Here is an 18839-nt window from a genome sequence, read left to right as displayed (position 1 = left end):
GTAATGTGACCATAGAGCAGAGGTTAGGATGTTGTGCTTTGAAGTTGGAGGAAGGGGCCATGAGCTCAGGAATGCAGGTGGTTACTAGCAGCTGAAAAAGGCGAAGAAATGGATTCTGTCCTCAGGCCTCGGAAGGAACCAGCTTTGCCCATGGTACCTTGATATTAGCCCAGTGAAACTGACTTTGGATTTCTGACTTCGAGAACTCTAAAAGAATAAATTTGTGTTATTTCAAGCCATTGAATTTGTATAATTTGTTATACTTGCAGTAGGAAACTCATACATCTGGTAAGAAGGGAAGAAAAAGTGGCAGTGTCAAAACACTTTAGATGTAATGAAATACAGTAGGTTTTTACTTTCCTTTTGTTTCAAATGTTCTTATACTTGAACTACAGAGTAAAAAGTGTAGAATGCCAAGGTAAAAAAAAAGTCAGACTTGTATGTTTGTTCTCATAGTAGCGTATAAATGACTTTACATAGTGGAAGCTATTAAGTTTTGAATTCTTTCTCTTTCAGTATCATATAGTTCTTGTTGATAATTGTGATGTGGTAAACGCCTGATACAGAAATATTTGAGGATTATTTATGGGGCTTAATTTTTTTCAAAATATAGTAATGGATTCCATGAGCCAGTCACTACCCTAAGCCTTAAGGATATGGTAGAGCTGAGAGCAAACTAGGCCCAAGTTTTTCACTTACAGAGTGCACACTTAGAGTTCCATGTGGAAAGCGCTGTCCAAAATACTGTAGTACAACATTAAGCAGGCATCTGCTTGTAGGGTTAGAGAATGTCTTCTAGAGGAAGAGCTGAGCTGAGAACTGAAGAATGAGTAAGAGTTGGTCAGATGAAGGGAGTAGAGGGAGTTTTTGAAGTTTCCAGGTAGAGGGAAGAGACTGTGTGAACTGTCAGGGGTGAACAATGACTTGAGAAAATGACTTGAGAAAAATTGACTTGAGAAAAATTTTCTATGGTAAGAGTGTGGAATAGTGATTTTCAGCCTTTTCACACTCATGGCTACTTTAGTGCCAGAGTTTTTGGTGACATTCTTTTTTTTAAATTTATTTTTATTTATTATTTGGCTGCGTGGGGTCTTCGTTGCTGCGCATGGGCTTTCTCTAGTTGCAGCGAGTGGAGGCTGCTCTTTGTTACAGTGCACGGGCTTCTCATTAGGGTGGCTTCTTTTGTTGCGGAGCACGGGCTCTAGGCACGGAGGCTTCAGTAGTTGTGGCACGTGGGCTCAGTAGCTGTGGCTCGTGGGCTCTAGAGAGCAGGCTAAGTAGTTGTGGCGCACGGACTTAGTTGCTCCGCGGCATGTGGGATCTTCCCGGCATGTGGGATCTTCCCGGACCAGGGATCGAACCCGTGTCCTCTGCATTGGCAGGCGGATTCTTAACCACTGCATTTGGTGGCATTCTTGAAGGAATTAAGCTTTGAATACCTGTATTTTTAAAAAGCAAGTTTCAGAAAAATATCACATAATTTACCTGATCCTCTTCAGAAGTCTTTATATGGCAACTTAACTGTTGTATTCTGCCCTAATAAACCTCTTTGATGGCCTTTTGAGGCAAAGCTCCAGCATACAACCTTACCTGATGTTGTGCTGTGGCTCCTTTGCTTTTCTCGTGGCAAGTTATACCTCTTCCTACCAGGTCAGCGTTCTGTGTCACTTCATCATAACAGTAGGCATGCTGAGTTGTAACAGAATTACATTTTATTTATTGATCAAACTTTGGCGGACCCACGTGAGGACTCGCAGCATATTAAGGTATACCTGTAGGAAATCATTGTGAGAAGGGGGAGTGGTAAGCAATGAGTTGGGAGAGGTAAGCAGGAGTCAGATCATGAAGGGTCTTTGCATTGGTTTTCTCTTTGCTGATGTAACAAATTGCCACAAACTGGTGGCTTAAAACAACATGAATTCGTCTTCTGTAGGTTAGAAGTCTAACTGGGCTAAAATCAAGGTGTCATTAGGGCTGCATTCACTTCTAGAGGCTCTAGGCAAAGGCAAAGGTCTTTTTCAGCTTCTAGAGGCTACCCACATTCCTTGGCTTGTGGCCCACTCTTTCCAGCTTCAAAGCCAGCAACATTGCATCTCTCAGAGGAGTCTTCTGTAGTCACATCTCCCTCTGACTCTCTTCTGCTTCCCTCTGCCACCTTTTTTTTTTTTTTTTTTTTTGCGGTACGCGGGCCTCTCACTGTTGTGGCCTCTCCCGTTGCGGAGCACAGGCTCCAGACGCGCAGGCTCAGCGGCCATGGCTCACGGGCCCAGCCGCTCCACGGCATGTGGGATCTTCCTGGACTGGGGCACGAACCCGTGTCCCGTGCATCAGCAGGCGGACTCTCAACCACTGCGCCACCAGGGAAGCCCCCTCTGCCACTTTTAAGGACTCTCATGATTACACTGAGCTCACCTGGATTATCTAGGATATTCTCCCTCTTCTAAGGTCAGCTGATTAACAACCCTAATGCTATCTGTAACCTTACCTCCCCTTTGCCATGTAACCTAGCATATTCACAGGTTCCAGGGATTAGGAAATGGACATATGGGATGAAGGAGGGATTATTCTGTCTTCCACTATTTTACAGGCCATGTTAAAGAATTTGTATTTTTCCTTGATGGCAAGAAAAACCCTTAGAAAGCTTTAAACAAGGAAGTAACAATCAGATTTTTTTTTAGGAAAATCACTCTGGTGGCTATGTTTGGTGTAGTCATTTGTTTCAAAAATTTTGTCAATCAATTTAGTAGGTCGTTTCCAGCACTTTTTTCATTGATGGTTTAAAAACTTGTTATTTTGCAATAATTTTAGATTTGCGGAAGTGATACACTGTACGGAAAATGCAATAACCTTCACTTAGCTTCCTCTAAAGTCTTAACATCTTCCTCTCATGATTTACCATCTTATAAAACTATGGTACCTTTATCAAAACTAGGAAATTAACATTGGGGAAATACAGTTAACTAAACAACAGATTTTTATTTACATTTCACCAGTTTTTCCGCTATTTTTTTTTTCCATTCCTGGATCCAATCCAGGATATCATGTTGCATTTAGTTGTGTTGCCTTAGTCTCCTCTGGTCTATGACAATTTCTTAGTCTTTTTTTTTGTTTTTTAGGACTTTGACAGGACTGGTAAGTGATATAGTTCCTCACTTTGGGTTTGCTGATGCTTTCCCATGATTAGACTGGGGTTATGAGCTTTTTAGGAAGAATACCCAGAGGTTGAAGTGCCCTTATCGTGTCATATCAGGGGTTACATGATCTCAATTTGTTTTATTACTGGTCATGTTAACCTTGGGCACTTGATTGAAGAGATGTCTTAGTTTGGGCTACTATGACAAAATACCATAGACTAGGAGGCTTAAATCACAGACATTTATTTTCTCAGTTTTAGGGGCTGGCAGTTCAAGATCAAGGTGCCAGCATAGCTGTGTTCTGGTGAAGACCCTCTTCGTGGCTTGTAGACCTCCGTCTTCTCGCTGCTCGAATGGTTTTCTTCTTATAAGGATACTGATTCTTCATAAGGGTCCTACCCTCGTGACCTAATCTAAACCTAATTACTTCCCCAAAGCCCCACCTCTTAATACCTTCAAATTGGGCATTAGGGCTTCATACGGATTTGGAGGGGGACACATTCAGGCCAGATTCCTCCACTGTAAAATTACTATTTTTTATTTTTTCCTGCTCTGTTGGGAGCAACTCATTTAACTCAAGCCTACATTCAACAGAAAGGGAATTATGTTCTACCTCCTGGAGCGAGATGTATCAAATAATTTGTGGGCATATGTTAAAATCACCACAGTAATTAATAAACATTCTTAGGGAGATACTTTGAAGTTACTATCCTGTCTCCGCTTAAAATTTCATGTACTAATTTTAGCATTCCTCATTCGCTCTTGCCTGTGGTTATTATTGCTGTGGAATTCTAATGGTGATTTTCTTTTTCCCTCATTCTTTCTACATATTCGGAATTTTTCTGTAAGGAAGACTTGCCCCCTTTTCTCTCCCATCTTAAAACTTATTCAGTCATTTATATTATTATGGTCTTAAGAATATTTATTTTATTCTTTGGATTATAAGCCAATACTATCATTATTTAAAATATTTACTCAAATTGTTACAGCTTTGGCCATTGGGAGCTCTTTCAGTTTGGCTGTTGTGTCCTTTGGCCACCGTCCTTTTGTTTTTTGAGCACTTCCTTACTTTCTGGCATTAGCAGATGCTCCATCTTTTACTTGCTCTATGGCAGCACCAGAGCCTGCTCTTCGTCCAAGGAGCCCTGGTTCCTTTTGTTGGGACATGGTGTTAAGAAACCAAAAACTGGGCCTTGGATGTGCTCATTGCTACTGTGGTGTCACTGTTTCTAGGCTCTCTCAGCAGACAGAGCTAGGGGATATATATGTATACGAACCCAAGTATGTGAACCTATTTATATAATTATATCTGTTGCCTATTTATCTGTATGTGTATTACCTAAATATCCTTCTGTTAGGTTATCATACATTTGTAATAAAGTTAGACTGATTTGTCACAGTCTGCATTCCATCCTAGATTTTCTCAACATCTGGTTGATTTTTTACAAAAATTTGCATGTAGTAAATTTCATTCATTCTTTGTAGTGTACAGCTCTATGGGTTTTGATGAATGCATGTACTAGTCAAGTATCAACCACCACAACACTATTCAGAACAGTTCCATCACCATAAAAAAATGTCTTCATGCAGTCCCTTTGTAGTTAACAGCTCTCCCTTCTGCAAATCCTGGCAACCATTGCTGTTCTCCTTCACCTTTTCCAGAGTGTTGTATAAATGGAACCATAAAATATATCATTTTTTGGGTCTGGTTTCTTTCACCATGTTCATCTATGCTGTTGCATGAAACAATGTTCTGTTCCCTTTTATTGCTGCATAGTATTCTATCTAGTATATGTATAAACAGGATTGTTTATCCATTCCTCCGTTGTTGAATATCTTGGTTGTTTCCAGCTTCTGGTGATCATGAATAAAGCTGCTATAAACATTCAGGCACTGGGTTTGTGTGAATACTAGTTTTCAGGTCACTTAGGTAAATATTTAGGAGTGGGACTGCTGGGTCATATGGTAAGTGTATGTTTAACCTTTTATAAGAAACAGCCAAACCATTTTCCAAGGTGGGTGTACTATTTTGCATTCGCTCCAACAATAAATTAGAGTTTCTGTTAAACTATATCTTTGCCAACATTTGATATTTTCAGGGTTTTTGTTTCAGTCATTCTAATGAGTGTATAGAGATATCTCATTGGGGTTTTAATTTGCATTTCTCTGACTAATGATGAGCATATTTGCATACATTTGCCATCCATATATCTTCTTTGGTGATTATCTTTTCACATCTTTAACCAGTTTTTGGTTGGGTTGTCTGTTTTCTCACTGTTGAATTTTAAGAGTCCTTAATATATTCTGAATACAAGTTCTTTACTGAGCATGTGATTTGCAAATATTTTCTCCTAGTCTGCTACTTGTCTTTTAATCCTCTTAGTGGTTTTTGCAGAGCAAAAGTTTTTAATTTGATTAAATTCATTTTTTCAATATTTCATGCTTTTAGTGTTATAGGTAAGAACTTATTGCTAAACCCATATTCACCTGGATATTCTTCTATATTTTCTCCTATAAGTTTTAAATTTTTCCATTAAATCTATGCTTCGTTTTGACTTAATATTTGTTTAAGATCTGAGACATGTGTTGAGATTCATTTTTTTTGCATATGAACTATTCATCGATTGAAAAGTACCGTCAATTGAAAAGACTGTCTTTCCTCCATTGAATTGCCATGGCACCATTGTCAAAAAATCAGTTGACTGTGTTTTTGTGGCTCTATTTTTATTATTTTCTGTATGTCTAGCCTTTTGTCTGGACCACACTTTCTGTGTGTGTGTGTGTGTGTGTGTGTGTGTGTGTGTGTGTGCGCGCGCGCGCGCTACGCAGGCCTCTCACTGCTATGACCTCTCCCGTTGTGGAGCACAGGCTCCGGGCGCACGGGCTCAGCGGCCATGGCTCATGGGTCCAGCCGCTCCGCGGCACGTGGGATCTTCCCAGACCGGGGCATGAACCCGTGTCTCCTGCATTGGCAGGCGGACTCTCAACCACTGCGCCACCAGGGAAGCCCTGGACCACACTTTCTTGATTATTGTTGTATATAAAGTCTTGAAATTGGGTAATGCAAATCTTCCAACTCTTCTTTCTCAAAGTTTTTTGTTTGTTTTTTGCTATTTTAGTATCCTTGCCTTTTCCTAGAAATTTTAGAATCGGCTTGTTGATATCCATAAAAGAGCCTTCATGTATTTTTATTGGTATTGTTTGAATCTAAAGATCAAAATTGAGATAATTTACATCTTAATGTCAAGTCTTCCAGTCCACAAACATGGTATATCATTCCATATCCTTGATTTCTTTCGTCAGTGTTTTGTTCTATATATAGTTTTGTTTTGTTCTGTATATCAGTTCTATATATAGATCCTTCACATATTTCATTAGATTTGTATTTTAAGTACTACCTTTTGTGTGTGTGCTATTATAAATAGTATTTTGGTTTTAGAATCTGAATTCTGAATTTTTAAAAACAGTAATTGCTGCTCTAGTTGCTATTAGTACATAGTAAATTACAACAAAACAATGGTTAAGCAACCATTTTATTATGCTCACAGACTGTGTTGAACTAAGACTTTGAACAGGGCATGGCATAGATGGCTTTGCTCTGGGATGTCTAGGGCCTCAGCGGGGAAAACTTAAAATGATTTTGATGGCTGGAGATTGGGATGATCTTGAAGGCTTATTTATTCTCACATCTGGCACTTAGACTGGAATAACTCAGAGACTCGGACTTCAAACCAGAGTCCCGAGTGGTGACCTCTCTATGTGGTTTGGCTTCCTCAGACCATGACAGCTGTGGAGTAAATGGATTTCTTATGGAGCTGCTTAGGGATCCATATGCAGATATTCCATCAAACAGTGCAGGTGCTGAGTTGTCTGTGACCAAGCCTGTGAAGTCACACAGCTTTGCTTCTGCCATTCTTTATTAGTGGAAGCTGTTATAAGCCTGCTCAAATTCAAGGGGAGTAGACAGATCCTACCCTTTAATCAGCAGAGTATCAAAGAGTTTGGGAACTGTGTTTTAAAACTGCCACAGATGCTAAGGCAGTTATAGGAAATATAAGCAAATGAAACTGCTACTACTAGTAAAAACCCCATAATTTACAGAGTGTGTGTGTGTGTTTTTTTAAAGAGTATATAAATGATTTATTTGTGATATTTGCCAGGCTCAGTTTTTAGTTTATGCAGAAGAAATAAAACTTTAATACTAGTATACCCTAAGAGAAAGTTAAGAGTTATCTAATATATTTTAAGGTTGAAGAAAAGAGAGTGCATGCTTTGTTAGGTCACAGTAAGACAAATTTTTAAAAAATATTTGCTTGTCCTAGATATCAGTTTTTTTCAATTTAAACTGACCTTTATGGTTTGTTTTGTTTTTTCAGTGCAGGCTTTAAAAGTTTTTATTTTTTTATACAGCAGGTTCTTATTAGTCATCAATTTTATACACATCAGTGTATACATGTCAATCCCAGTTGCCCAATTCAGTACACCACCATCCCCATGCCCCCGCGGTTTTCCCCCCTTGCAGGCTTTAAAAGTTGATTTAAAATATTTAAAACAATCATTTTGCTTTCAACGAAGTTTTGATTCATTTATTATTTTGATTAAATTATATTAGAAATTTTGGGGGGTACACTTGGAACATTTAGATCTTGATATAGTGTAAGGAATGGTAAGCACCAACATATAATTAGCTGTTCCTACCTTTGCGTCCCCCCCTCCTCCCACAAAGTAAGTACCTTCCTTTTCTTTGATGGGCTGAAAAAGCAAATAGGATTTTTTGGGTGGGTAATTCACTTCTGATTAATTTCAGCCGATACAACGTTCCTGTTATTTTTAGAAGAATGGCATTTGAGTAGCTTGGACATGATGATGATGCTTTTCCTGTTTTCAGATCATGTGGCATAGGTGAACCAAATCAAATCAGGAAGTGGGTAGATATTTAAACAGATTTCTCTAACTCTGACTTGGCTCTTCTCTTGATTGATCAATTTGTACCAGTGTTGGGTTTTCCGTGACTGTAATGAAGAGTAGCAAACCCTGTGTTTTGGTTTTTTTTTTTATTTTTGTTGCAGTATAGTTGGTTTACAGTGTTTTATTAGTTTCAGGTGTATAGCAGGGTGAATCAGTTATATGTATATCCAGCAAGTCCATTTTTAAAATATATTTAAGGAAGAGAAGGAGGAGAACATTTTACACTTTTTTTAAGCATGTTAAATTCTTCTAAATGAACTGTGATCATGTAGAATATCCTGTAAGAAAAGTAAATTATATACCTAGTAAAACAGTGTTACCTGAGTTTTGGTTCTCTGTATGCTTCTTGGAAGTGTGGCCATTATTTTTTCTTTACAGCTTGATTGTGTAAGTTATGTTTGTATCTGCCATGGAGTATGTATTTAAATGACCAAAGATTAAGATTCCACTGCATTATTTAGTAGGAATTGAAAACAGAATAAGGAAATTATTCATATATCTTTTATAAACACATTGTCTGTTTTCTATTTTTATACAATTATTATGACAAAGAATACAGTGGCACTTTGTGTCAGTGAACTTGAAACAGCTTGAAATATATATATATATATTTTTTGATTATCTTTTCATTTGAGGTATGATACAGATATCTATTTCATTCCACAAGACAAGAAAATTAGATTCTAGGATAATTAAATTTGCCCTTGTAAGCAAAGCTAGAATTCCATTGTTTGAGATAATTGACCTTCTTCTTGGCTAAAGAAAGCTAGCAGGATTTTAGTGTAGCGAGGGGCAGCAGATCATTGTCTGAAAGCACGGACTTGAGCCAGATTATTTGAATCAAATCCCAGCCCTCTTACTCCCTAAGTATGTGACTGTATTGAACAACTTAACTTTTGTGCCTCGTTTATTTTATTTATAAAGCGGTTATAATGATACTGTTTACTTCAGGGGGCTGTGAGGATTAAAGGAGTGAATATATGTAAAACATTTAGAACAGTGAGCGGCACAAAATCTAGTGTTTAGTAATGTTTAGACTATTAATAATATTAATATTATTGTTAACTTTAATGGTATTGATAATATAAATACATTCTATAGTGATCAAAGATAAATACATAAAAATGGAAGTATTAAAAGCACTAGAGGAAAACATTGGTATATAGCTTTATAACATTGGAATGGGGCAGGCTCTACTAAGTATGATTTTAAAATTTATCAAGCATGAAAGATTTTACTATATAATAATTGAGAAACTATAGCAAGAGACAACATGAACAAAGTTAAAAAACAAACAATAACCTGAGGGAAAATATAGACAGCACATAATAATAACATATGGTTAAATTTCTTAACATACAAGAACATTTATAAATTATTAAGGGAAGCACAATCCTGTGGGAAAAGGGCAAATAACAAAGAAAGATACCCAAATGGCTAAGAAACATTCGAAAGGATTCTGAGCATCACTCAAAGTCTAGTATTGCAAACTAAAATGTTTCTCTCTTATTAGATTGGCAAAGATTAAAATGGTGCTCAGTGTTGGGAAGATGAGGCATTCTTAAGCATTACTGCTGAGCAGTATAAATTGATAGACATTTTTGGAGAGTTATTTGGCAATAATGGTCAATTTTAATAGCCCCAAAACCCTTTGAACCTCCAGTTTCACTTCTAGGAACTTACCCTGGAGATTCGTCAAAGAAGTTGACTTCATAAATTAGTTCTCTCCCTGGAATAAATATTCATCAATGGGGATTTGGTAAATAATGTTATGTTTCTACAATGAAATACCATATAGATTCTTTTAGAAGAGCAATGAAGTTTGTATATGCTAACACAGAAGGGGATCCAGGATATATCAGGTAAAAAAATGAAGTTGTCGAACTGTAGTATGATCTATGTCTGTTTAAATATATATGCTTATATATACATTACATATGTGTATATAGGTATACACATATGTAATACATTACATATGTGTATATAGGTATACACATATGTAATAGGTACAAAGGATACACAAGAAACCATTAACTGTAGCTACATCTGGGACATAGGACATAAGCTACCAGGGAGAGAAGGGGACTTGTACTTTTCACTTTATATTCTTCATTGTTTGAATTTTTTTTAACAGTGGATATATTGTTACTTTTATAACTTTAAAAAAAAAGCCTGTAAGAAAGGTTTGAACGTCTTCCATGCTAGGTATATTGTTATCTATTGCTGCATAACAAAATACCCCAAAATTTATCAACTTAAAACAACAAATATTTAATCTCATAGTTTCTGAGGGACATGAAGCAGCCTAGCTAGGTGGTTCTGGTTTAGGGTCTCATGAGATTGTGGTCAGGCTATCAGCTGGGACTCTAGTTAGATTCTACTTGGGAGAGGACCTTCAAGATGGCGAAGGAGTAAGCCATGGAGATCACCTTCCTCCCCACAAATACATCAAAAACACATCTACGTGTGGAACAACTCCTACAGAATACCTACTGAATGCTGGCAGAAGACCTCAGACTTCCCAAAAGGCAAGAAAATCCCCACGTACCTGGGTAGGGCAAAAGAAAAAAGAGACAAAAGAATAGGGACGGGACCTGCACCTCTGGGAGGGAGCTGTGAAGGAGGAAAAGTTTCCACACACTAGGAAGCCCCTTCACTGGCAGAGACAGGGGGTGGGTCGGGGGGAAGCTTCGGAGCCACGGAGGAGAGCGCAGCAACAGGGGTGCGGAGGACAAAGCGGAGAGATTTCCGCACAGAGGATCGGTGCCGACCAGCACTCACCAGCCCGAGAGGCTTGTCTGCTCACCCGCCGGGGCGGGCGGGGGCTGGGAGCTGAGGCTCGGGCTTTGGTCGGATCCCAAGGAGAGGACTGGGGTTGGCTGCGTGAACATAGCCTGAAGGAGCTAGTGCGCCACAGCTAGCCGGGAGGGAGTCCGGGAAAAAGTCTGGACCTGCGTAAGAGGCAAGAAACCATTGTTTCGGGGTGCGCAAGGAGAGGGGATTCCTTCCCTGTCTGCCCACGGAAAGCAGAGCACCGCCTAAACGAGCTCCAGAGACAGGCGTGAGCCGCGGCTATCAGCTCAGACCCCAGAGACGGGCATGAAATGCTAAGGCTGCTACTGCAGCCACCAAGAATCCTGTGTGCAAGCACAGGTCACAGGTCACTGTCCACACCTTGCCCCCAGGAGCCTCTGCAGCCCGCCACTGCCAGGATCCTGTGATCCAGGGACAACTTCCCTGGGAGAACACATAGCATACCTCAGGCTGTTGCAACGTCTCGCCAGCCTCTGCCACCACAGGCTCGCCCCGCATTCCAATTATAACTACCGTACCCCTCTCTCCCCCCGGCATGAATGAGCAAGAGCCCCCTAATCAGCCGCTGCTTTAACCACGTCCTGTCTGGGAGGGAACAGATTCCTGAGGGTGACCTACACGCAGAGGTGGGGCCAAAACCAAAGCTGAACCCCAGGAGCTGTGCGAACAAAGAGGAGAAAAGGAAATCTCTCTGTGCAGCCTGAGGAGCAGTGGATTAAATCCCTGCACTCAACTTGATGTACCCTGTATCTGTGGAATACCTGAATAGACAGTGAATCATCCCTAAATTGAGGCGGTGGACTTTGGGAGCACCTGTAGACTTGGGGTTTGCTGTCTGCGACTGATTTGTTTCTGATTTTTATGTTTATCTTAGTATAATTTTTATTTTTTTATTATTTTTTTTTCATTTTAATTATTTATTATTTTTTTCTTTTTTATTTCTTTTTTTTTTTTCTCCCTTGTCTTCTGAGCCGTGTGACCGACAGGGTCTTGGTGCTCTGGTCTGGTGTCAGGCCTGAGCCTCTGAGGTAGGAGAGCCGAGTTGAGGACACTGGACCACCAGAGACCTCCCGGCCCCATGTAATATCAATCGGCGAGAGCTCTCCCAGAGATCTTCGTCTCAATGCTAAGGCCCAGCTCCACCCAATGGCCAGCAAGCTCCAGTGCTGGGCGCCCCATGCCAAACAACTAGCAAGACAGTAACACAACCCCATCCATTAGCAGAGAAGCTGCCTAAAATCATACTAAGGTCACAGACACCCCAAAACACACTGCCAGATGCAGCCCTGCCCACCAGAAAGACAAGATCCAGCCCCACCACCAGACCACAGGCACCAGTCCCCTCCATCAGGAAGCCTACACAAGCCACTGAACCAACCTCACCCACTGGGGGCAGACACCAAAAACATCAGGAACTACGAACCTGCAGCCTGCGAAAAGGAGACCCCCAAACACAGTTAAACAAAGTGAGAAGACAGAAATATGCAGCAGATGAAGGAGCAAGGTAAAAACCCACCAGACCAAAAAAATGAAGAGGAAATAGGCAGTTTACCTGAAAAAGAATTCAGAGTAATGGTAGTAAAGATGATCCAAAATCTTGGAAATAGAATGGAGAAAATATAAGAAACGTTTAACAAGGACCTAGAACTAAAGAGTAAACAAACAGTGATGAACAACACTATAAATGAAATTAAAAATTCTCTAGAAGGAATCAATAGCAGAATAACTGAGACAGAAGAATGGATAAGTGACCTGGAAGATAAAACAGTGGAAATAACTACCACAGAGCAGAATGAAGAAAAAAGAATGAAAAGAATTGAGGACAGTCTCAGAGACCTCTGGGACAACATTAAACTCACCAGCATTCGAATTATAGGGGTCCCAGAAGAAGAAGAGAAAAAGAAAGGGTCTGAGAAAATATTTGAAGAGACTATAGTTGAAAAGTTCCCTAACATGGGAAAGGAAATAGTCAATCAAGTCCAGGAAGCACAGAGAGTCCCATACAGGACAAATCCAAGGAGAAACACACCAAGACACATATTAATCAAACTATCAAAAATACAAAGAAAAAATATTAAAAGCAGCAAGGGAAAAGCAACAAGCAACATACAAGGGAATCCCCATAAGGATAACAGCTGATCTTTCAGCAGAAACTCTGCAAGCCCGAAGGGAGTGGCAGGACATACTTAAAGTGATGAAAGGGAAAAACCTACAACCAAGATTACTCTACCCAGCAAGAATCTCATTCCCATTCGATGGAGAAATTAAAACCTTTACAGACAAGCAAAAACTAAGAGAATTCAGCACCACCAAACCAGCTTTACAACAAATGCTAAAGGAACTTCTCTAGGCAGGAAACACAAGAGGAGGAAAAGACCTACAAAAACAAACCCCAAACAATTAAGAAAATGGTAATAGGAACATACATATCGATAATTACCTTAAATGTAAATGGATTATATATACAATGGAATATTACTCAGCCATAAAAAGAAACGAAATTGAGTTATTTGTAGTGAGGTGGACGGACCTAGAGACTGTCATACAGAGTGAAGTAAGTCAGAAAGAGAAAAACAAATACTGTAAGCTAACACATATAAATGGAATCTAAAAAGGAAAAAAAAAAGGTTATGAAGAACCTAGGGGCAGGGCAGGAATAAAGACGCAGACGTAGAGAATGGACTTGAGGACCTGGGGAGGGAGAAGGGTACGCTGGGACGAAGTGAGAGAGTGGCATGGACATATATACACTACCAAATGTAAAATAGATAGCTAGTGGGAAACAGCTGCATCTCATGGGGACATCAGCTTGGTGCTTTGTGACCACCTAGAGGGGTGAGATAGGGAGGGTGGGAGGGAGACGCAAGAGAGAGAGAGTATATGGGGATATAGGTATGCATATAGCTGATTCACTTTGTTATACAGCAGAAACTAACACACCATTGTAAAGCAATTATACTCCAATAAAGATGTTAAAAAAAAAGTAACATAGGAAGTTTAATATCCAGTTACTCCTTGGCAGCACTATCATCACAGCCAAATGCCCACCAACTGATAAATGGAGAAACAAATCATGGTCTGTCCATACAATGGAATGTGACTCAGCCATAAAAAGGAATGAAGGTTGGATGCAGGCTACAATGTGGATGACCCTGAGAGCATTATGCCAAGTGAAAGAAGCCAAACGCAAAAGGTCATATACTGGGTGATTCTGTTTATATGAAATACTCAAAATAGGTAAATCCACAAAGATGGAAAGCAGATTAGTAGCTGCCAGGGCCTGGGGGCAGGGAGGAGTGAGGAACAACTGCTTAATGGGGATGGGTTTCCTTTCAGGGTGATGAAAGTGTTTTGAAATTAGAGGTGATGGTTGCATAAGAGCATGAATGTACTAAATGCCGCTGAATTGTACCTTTTAAAATGGTTGAGTGTATGTTATATAAATTTGCCTCAATTAAAAAAAGAGAGAGAGACTCTACTTGGTATGAAGGATCTGCTTCCAGGCTCACTCCTGTGATTGTTGGCAGACCTCAGTTTCTCTCTAGCTGTTGGTCAGGAGAGTTCAGTTCCTCACTGCATGGGTTTCTCCAGAGGGCTCTTCACAACTTGACAGCTTTGTTCTTCCACACTGAGTAAGTGATCTAAGAGAGTGCCAGTGCCCAAGACTGGGCAGATCTTTGGAATGATATATCATTACCTCTGCTATATGCTGTTGGTCACACAGTCCACTCCTGGTATATTGTGGGAGGGGGTCAGTACTGGGGGTGGGGGTCATTGGGGGCCATCTTGGAGGCTATCACAGTGGGTCTGTCAGAGTATAATCTCTTGTAACAATTTGGGATTATGAAGAAGTAAATTAGGGCAACATTTAGATGGGGACTGTGCTTAAAAGTTAGTTGCCTTCTTACTAATTCTTGTAAATATTTGCTCTTTTTTTTTTCAGGTCCGGCACAGAATCAAATGCAAGTTCCATCTGGGTATGGATTGCATCCTCAAAGCTACACTGCTCCCTCAGGACATTACTCTCAAGGACCTGGGAAAATGACCTCATTGCCATTGGATAGCCAGTGTGATGATTACTACTCTGGTCTCTATAGGGTACCAACACAAAATGTGGTGACTCCTAACGCAGCAAGCCCACAGCCAGGAGCACAGCAGATGTATGGCAGCGTTCCTCCTGCCCCTCACGTCGTGGGATCCACTCTGGGATCATTCCAAGGTGCCGGGTCATCAGCATCACATTTGCATACGAGTGCCTCCCAGCCATACTCCTCTTTTGTGAATCATTACAATAGTCCAGCCATGTACTCTGACAATTCTTCTGTTGCTGCTCAGGGATTTCCCTCTACTTGCGGTCACTACGCTTTGTCAACTGTTTCTAATGCTGCGTATCCTAGTGTTTCATATCCCTCTCTACCTGCTGGTGATCCATATGGGCAGCAAATGTTTACCTCACAGAATGCTCCGACTGTCAGGCCAATTAGAGATAATTCATTTTCTGGTCAAAATACAGCTATCAGCCATCCATCACCACTTCCACCTCCACCATCACAACAGTACCACCAGCAGCAGAGTCTTTCAGGATACAATACTTTTGCGTGGTCAGCTTCAGGCCTTCCGTCAACCCAAGACAATCTAATCCAAAACCACACCTCCCTGGCTACAGCCAACAACCCAACAAATCCTGGTAGGTTGAATGAAAAGTTCACCGAAGCATGGTTGAAAATCAGTGCATTTCCAATCTGATTTTTATTGCATGAAGGTTAAAGATGATACTGCCTATTAGAAAAATTGGAAATTAGCTCACCTTTGCAATTTATTTGCTTTATTTACAGTGGAATTTTGCAGCATCTTCTTGAACCCTTCCCCTTCATCTATTCACAATTAGCCACCCAGCCATCTGCCTTGTATAGCATGGTTCCTTGCCATGATTGGGATCTCAGTTGGTATTTATTGCTGTGTTTTCATGCCTCTGCAGTAGTTGTCTTTAATGTGAGTTAGGAATAAGGCAAAATGGAAGGGTCTATATGGGGATATGCTTTGGTAGCTAATACTTTATTTTTTATATTAGTTCAACCTTGGGACAGTTACTATTCCAGCCATAGCCCTATTCACTATAGAAAAAATGATGGCCTGCAATACCACACTGGTTTCTCTAGGTGAACCCCTATTAGTGACTTTCACAGAAGATATATTTCCTATACATTAAAGTTGATGTTTTCTCAGCCCCAGATTGGTAAGTTAGGGTGAAGGACAGGGAAGATGGAGAAAGATAGATGAAGAATACCCTTGTAATTAGTTTTTCTTACCTTCCTAAACCAAGATGTGGTTAAATTTATTTGTTTAAAAATTATGTATGCAAGGTATGTAGTTTTTTAGTGGCGAGTTTGCATAGGATATATTCACTTTAATTCAACTTGTGAACTTGAACTTAACAAAATCTGCTCTTGAACTGAATGAAAAGGTATGTAAAGGATGGGAATTGTTAAAGCTGTGATCGTTTTCTGAATGATGTCTTTAGATTGTATATCAGAGTCTAGATAGCCATATGTCAAGGATGTTGTAGAAAAGTATCATTCCCTGGACAGTTAGATTATTTAAAGTTAGAACTTTAGAATATTAGATCTGAAGTGTGCATTTGAGATCATCTATTCTTTCGTTGCTATGTTGTTTAGAAACACTTTGGGCTACAAGCAACTAATAGTGGTTTAAACAAGAAAGGTGGTATTTTTCTCACATAACAAGAAGTCTAGGCAGATGCAGTAGATCTAGATGTCCTCAGTGTCTTTTTTCCCTTTCCACTCTGCCATCCTTAGTATGTTGGTTTATAGAAACAAGGTAACTTCTGTACCTGTAGACAGCAAGTCAAAGTTAAAAGCAGAAAGAAGGGAGAGGAAAGAAGATGGGGTTGTGGCATTGACCCCATTTCATTTTACATACCATTTGCCATAGCTGTTTTAAAAGACCATCTCTAATTTAAGGGAAGGCTAGAAAATGAATATTTAGCTTTGTAGCCTTCATGGTAGAGGCAGGCCAGAAAGAAGGGGTTTAGCATTAACTGGGTTTTAGGTAAGTCAACTTGAAACATCTATCACAATTCCCAAATCTGGCTGTGCACCAGAATCCCTTGCACAGATTGTGATCTTGAAACCCAACTTACTGAGCTAGAATAGAATCTCCAGGGTAGTCTTGGCACGCAATTTGTGGGATCTTAGTTCCCTGACCAGGGATCGAACCCGGGCCCTCAGCAGTGAAAGTGCAGAGTCCTAACCACTGGACCACCAGGGAATTCCCTTGGAAATCTGTATTTCTGACTTGATCATGAGTGATGTCGGGTAGCAGATCCATATTCTACTGTAGTCCTTTTGTTTAACAAATGAGGAAAGCCTGTAGTCATTAATGTTAGAAACAGAGCTTGTCCTGAAGCTCAGTTTCTTCTGACTCTCAGTCTACCCTTCTCAGAACCAGGGCTTTCTGTCCCCTAGAAATTCTGTTTTCTTTCTTTCTTCTTTCAGCAGTCCTTTTACACATCAGCTTATCCTAAGGTCCCTCTGACTTAAGGATTTTGTGACTTTCGTGACAAAAAAAGAAGAAATTCAGCTAATTGCTGTCTTATTCTGAGATGGGACTGAATAGAACTAATTTATGCTGAGATGTAGGATCAGGGAAATGTAGGGCCACTTGGCTAAGGAATAGAATACCTGTGGGGGAGGGCCTATCGTTGAAGAAAATGTTGAATAAAGAGTAAGAACAATTACAAAATTAGCTTCTATTTGAATAAGTAGTAATTAAGCCGTTAGGCAGAGAGAAGGGGGTATACTTCCATTCTTTTAATTGTGATACTATACTGTGAAAGCCATAGTAAATATAATTTTAGAAGTTCATTTGTTAAGAAGTGGGTTTCTTTATTTTTTCCCTTTAGATTGGTAAATGACTTTTTAATTGTAGTTCAGAAGTTGACAAATTAAGTGTATCTCAGGTTAGTATGACCCATGCTCGTCACCATTTCAAAAGAAATAAAGAGGTTACTTTTAAAACGTACTTTAAATATTACAGAAGTTCCTAAACTTTCTCAGCTGATGTTTCTCAATATTTTTTCCGTGCCTCAAGCTACTTAGTATTAATAGTTCACAAGGTTTTTTGACAGATGTCACTGTGTTTCTCTTGAAAATTTAAAACATCCCTTGGAACTCTGTGAGTTTGTTGCGAGGGCAACTTGGGTGCCTAATTACAAGGTTTGGGAACCATGGGTATACTGATTTTAATGTTCTAGAAAGACAAGCAATTTAATTGGTTTGGACATTTTAAAATTATATTGTCATATTAAAATGAGAATCTTAGGTATTAATCATAGTTTTGTGTGAAAATCAATCTTTGAGTAATTGACAAGAATGATTGCATTTTTATTACCTGGTTATATTAGTTTCATTTTCAGGTAGTATAATAAAAATTCTTAAGCAATTTGTGAAGGGTTAAGATCCAAAAGCATAAACCTGACTTAAGTGATTATCAAAAACACAGTGATTAATGCATGCTGTTACTTTTAGGCAGTTGATGAGTTCATATTCAGAAACATAGAATAAAAGAGACATGTAAGTGTTCTCTCATTTGCCTATATTTTATTATTATTTTTTAATTCTATTTATTTGGCTGCGTTGGGTCTCCATTGCTGCACTCGGGCTTTCTCTAGTTGCAGCGAGCAGGGGCTACCCTTCGTTGTAGCGCGCGGGCTTCTCACTGCAGTGGCTTCTCTTGTTGCAGAGCATGGGCTCTAGGCACTCAGGCTTCAGCAGTTGCAGCACGCGGGCTCAGTAGTTGTGGCGCATGGGCTTAGTTGCTCTGCGGCATGTGGGATCTTCCCGGACCAGGGCTCAAACCCGTGTCTGCTGCATTGGCAGGCGGATTCTTAACCACTGCACAGCC

General features: G+C 39.8%; 1 protein-coding gene and 1 non-coding gene across 6 annotated transcripts in view; one reads left to right on the top strand and one right to left on the bottom strand.

Moving 5' to 3' along the window:
- SEC24B (SEC24 homolog B, COPII coat complex component) overlaps window positions 1-18839 on the top strand; it is a 92567-nt gene that overhangs the window by 6226 nt on the left and 67502 nt on the right. For all 5 annotated transcript variants that reach the window (XM_073804996.1, XM_033856788.2, XM_033856787.2 and 2 more), the window contains exon 2: window positions 14860-15603. In XM_073804996.1, the coding sequence (XP_073661097.1) occupies window positions 14860-15603 (744 nt within the window). The remainder of the gene's footprint in view (window positions 1-14859; window positions 15604-18839) is intronic.
- On the bottom strand, window positions 17132-17204 carry TRNAE-UUC (transfer RNA glutamic acid (anticodon UUC)). Its single transcript has one exon. It is a non-coding gene; the product is annotated as a tRNA-Glu (tRNA).

Source organism: Tursiops truncatus, chromosome 5 (assembly GCF_011762595.2).
Source record: "Tursiops truncatus isolate mTurTru1 chromosome 5, mTurTru1.mat.Y, whole genome shotgun sequence".
Taxonomy (NCBI): domain Eukaryota; kingdom Metazoa; phylum Chordata; class Mammalia; order Artiodactyla; family Delphinidae; genus Tursiops; species Tursiops truncatus.
This window is presented reverse-complemented; position numbering and strand designations above follow the sequence as displayed.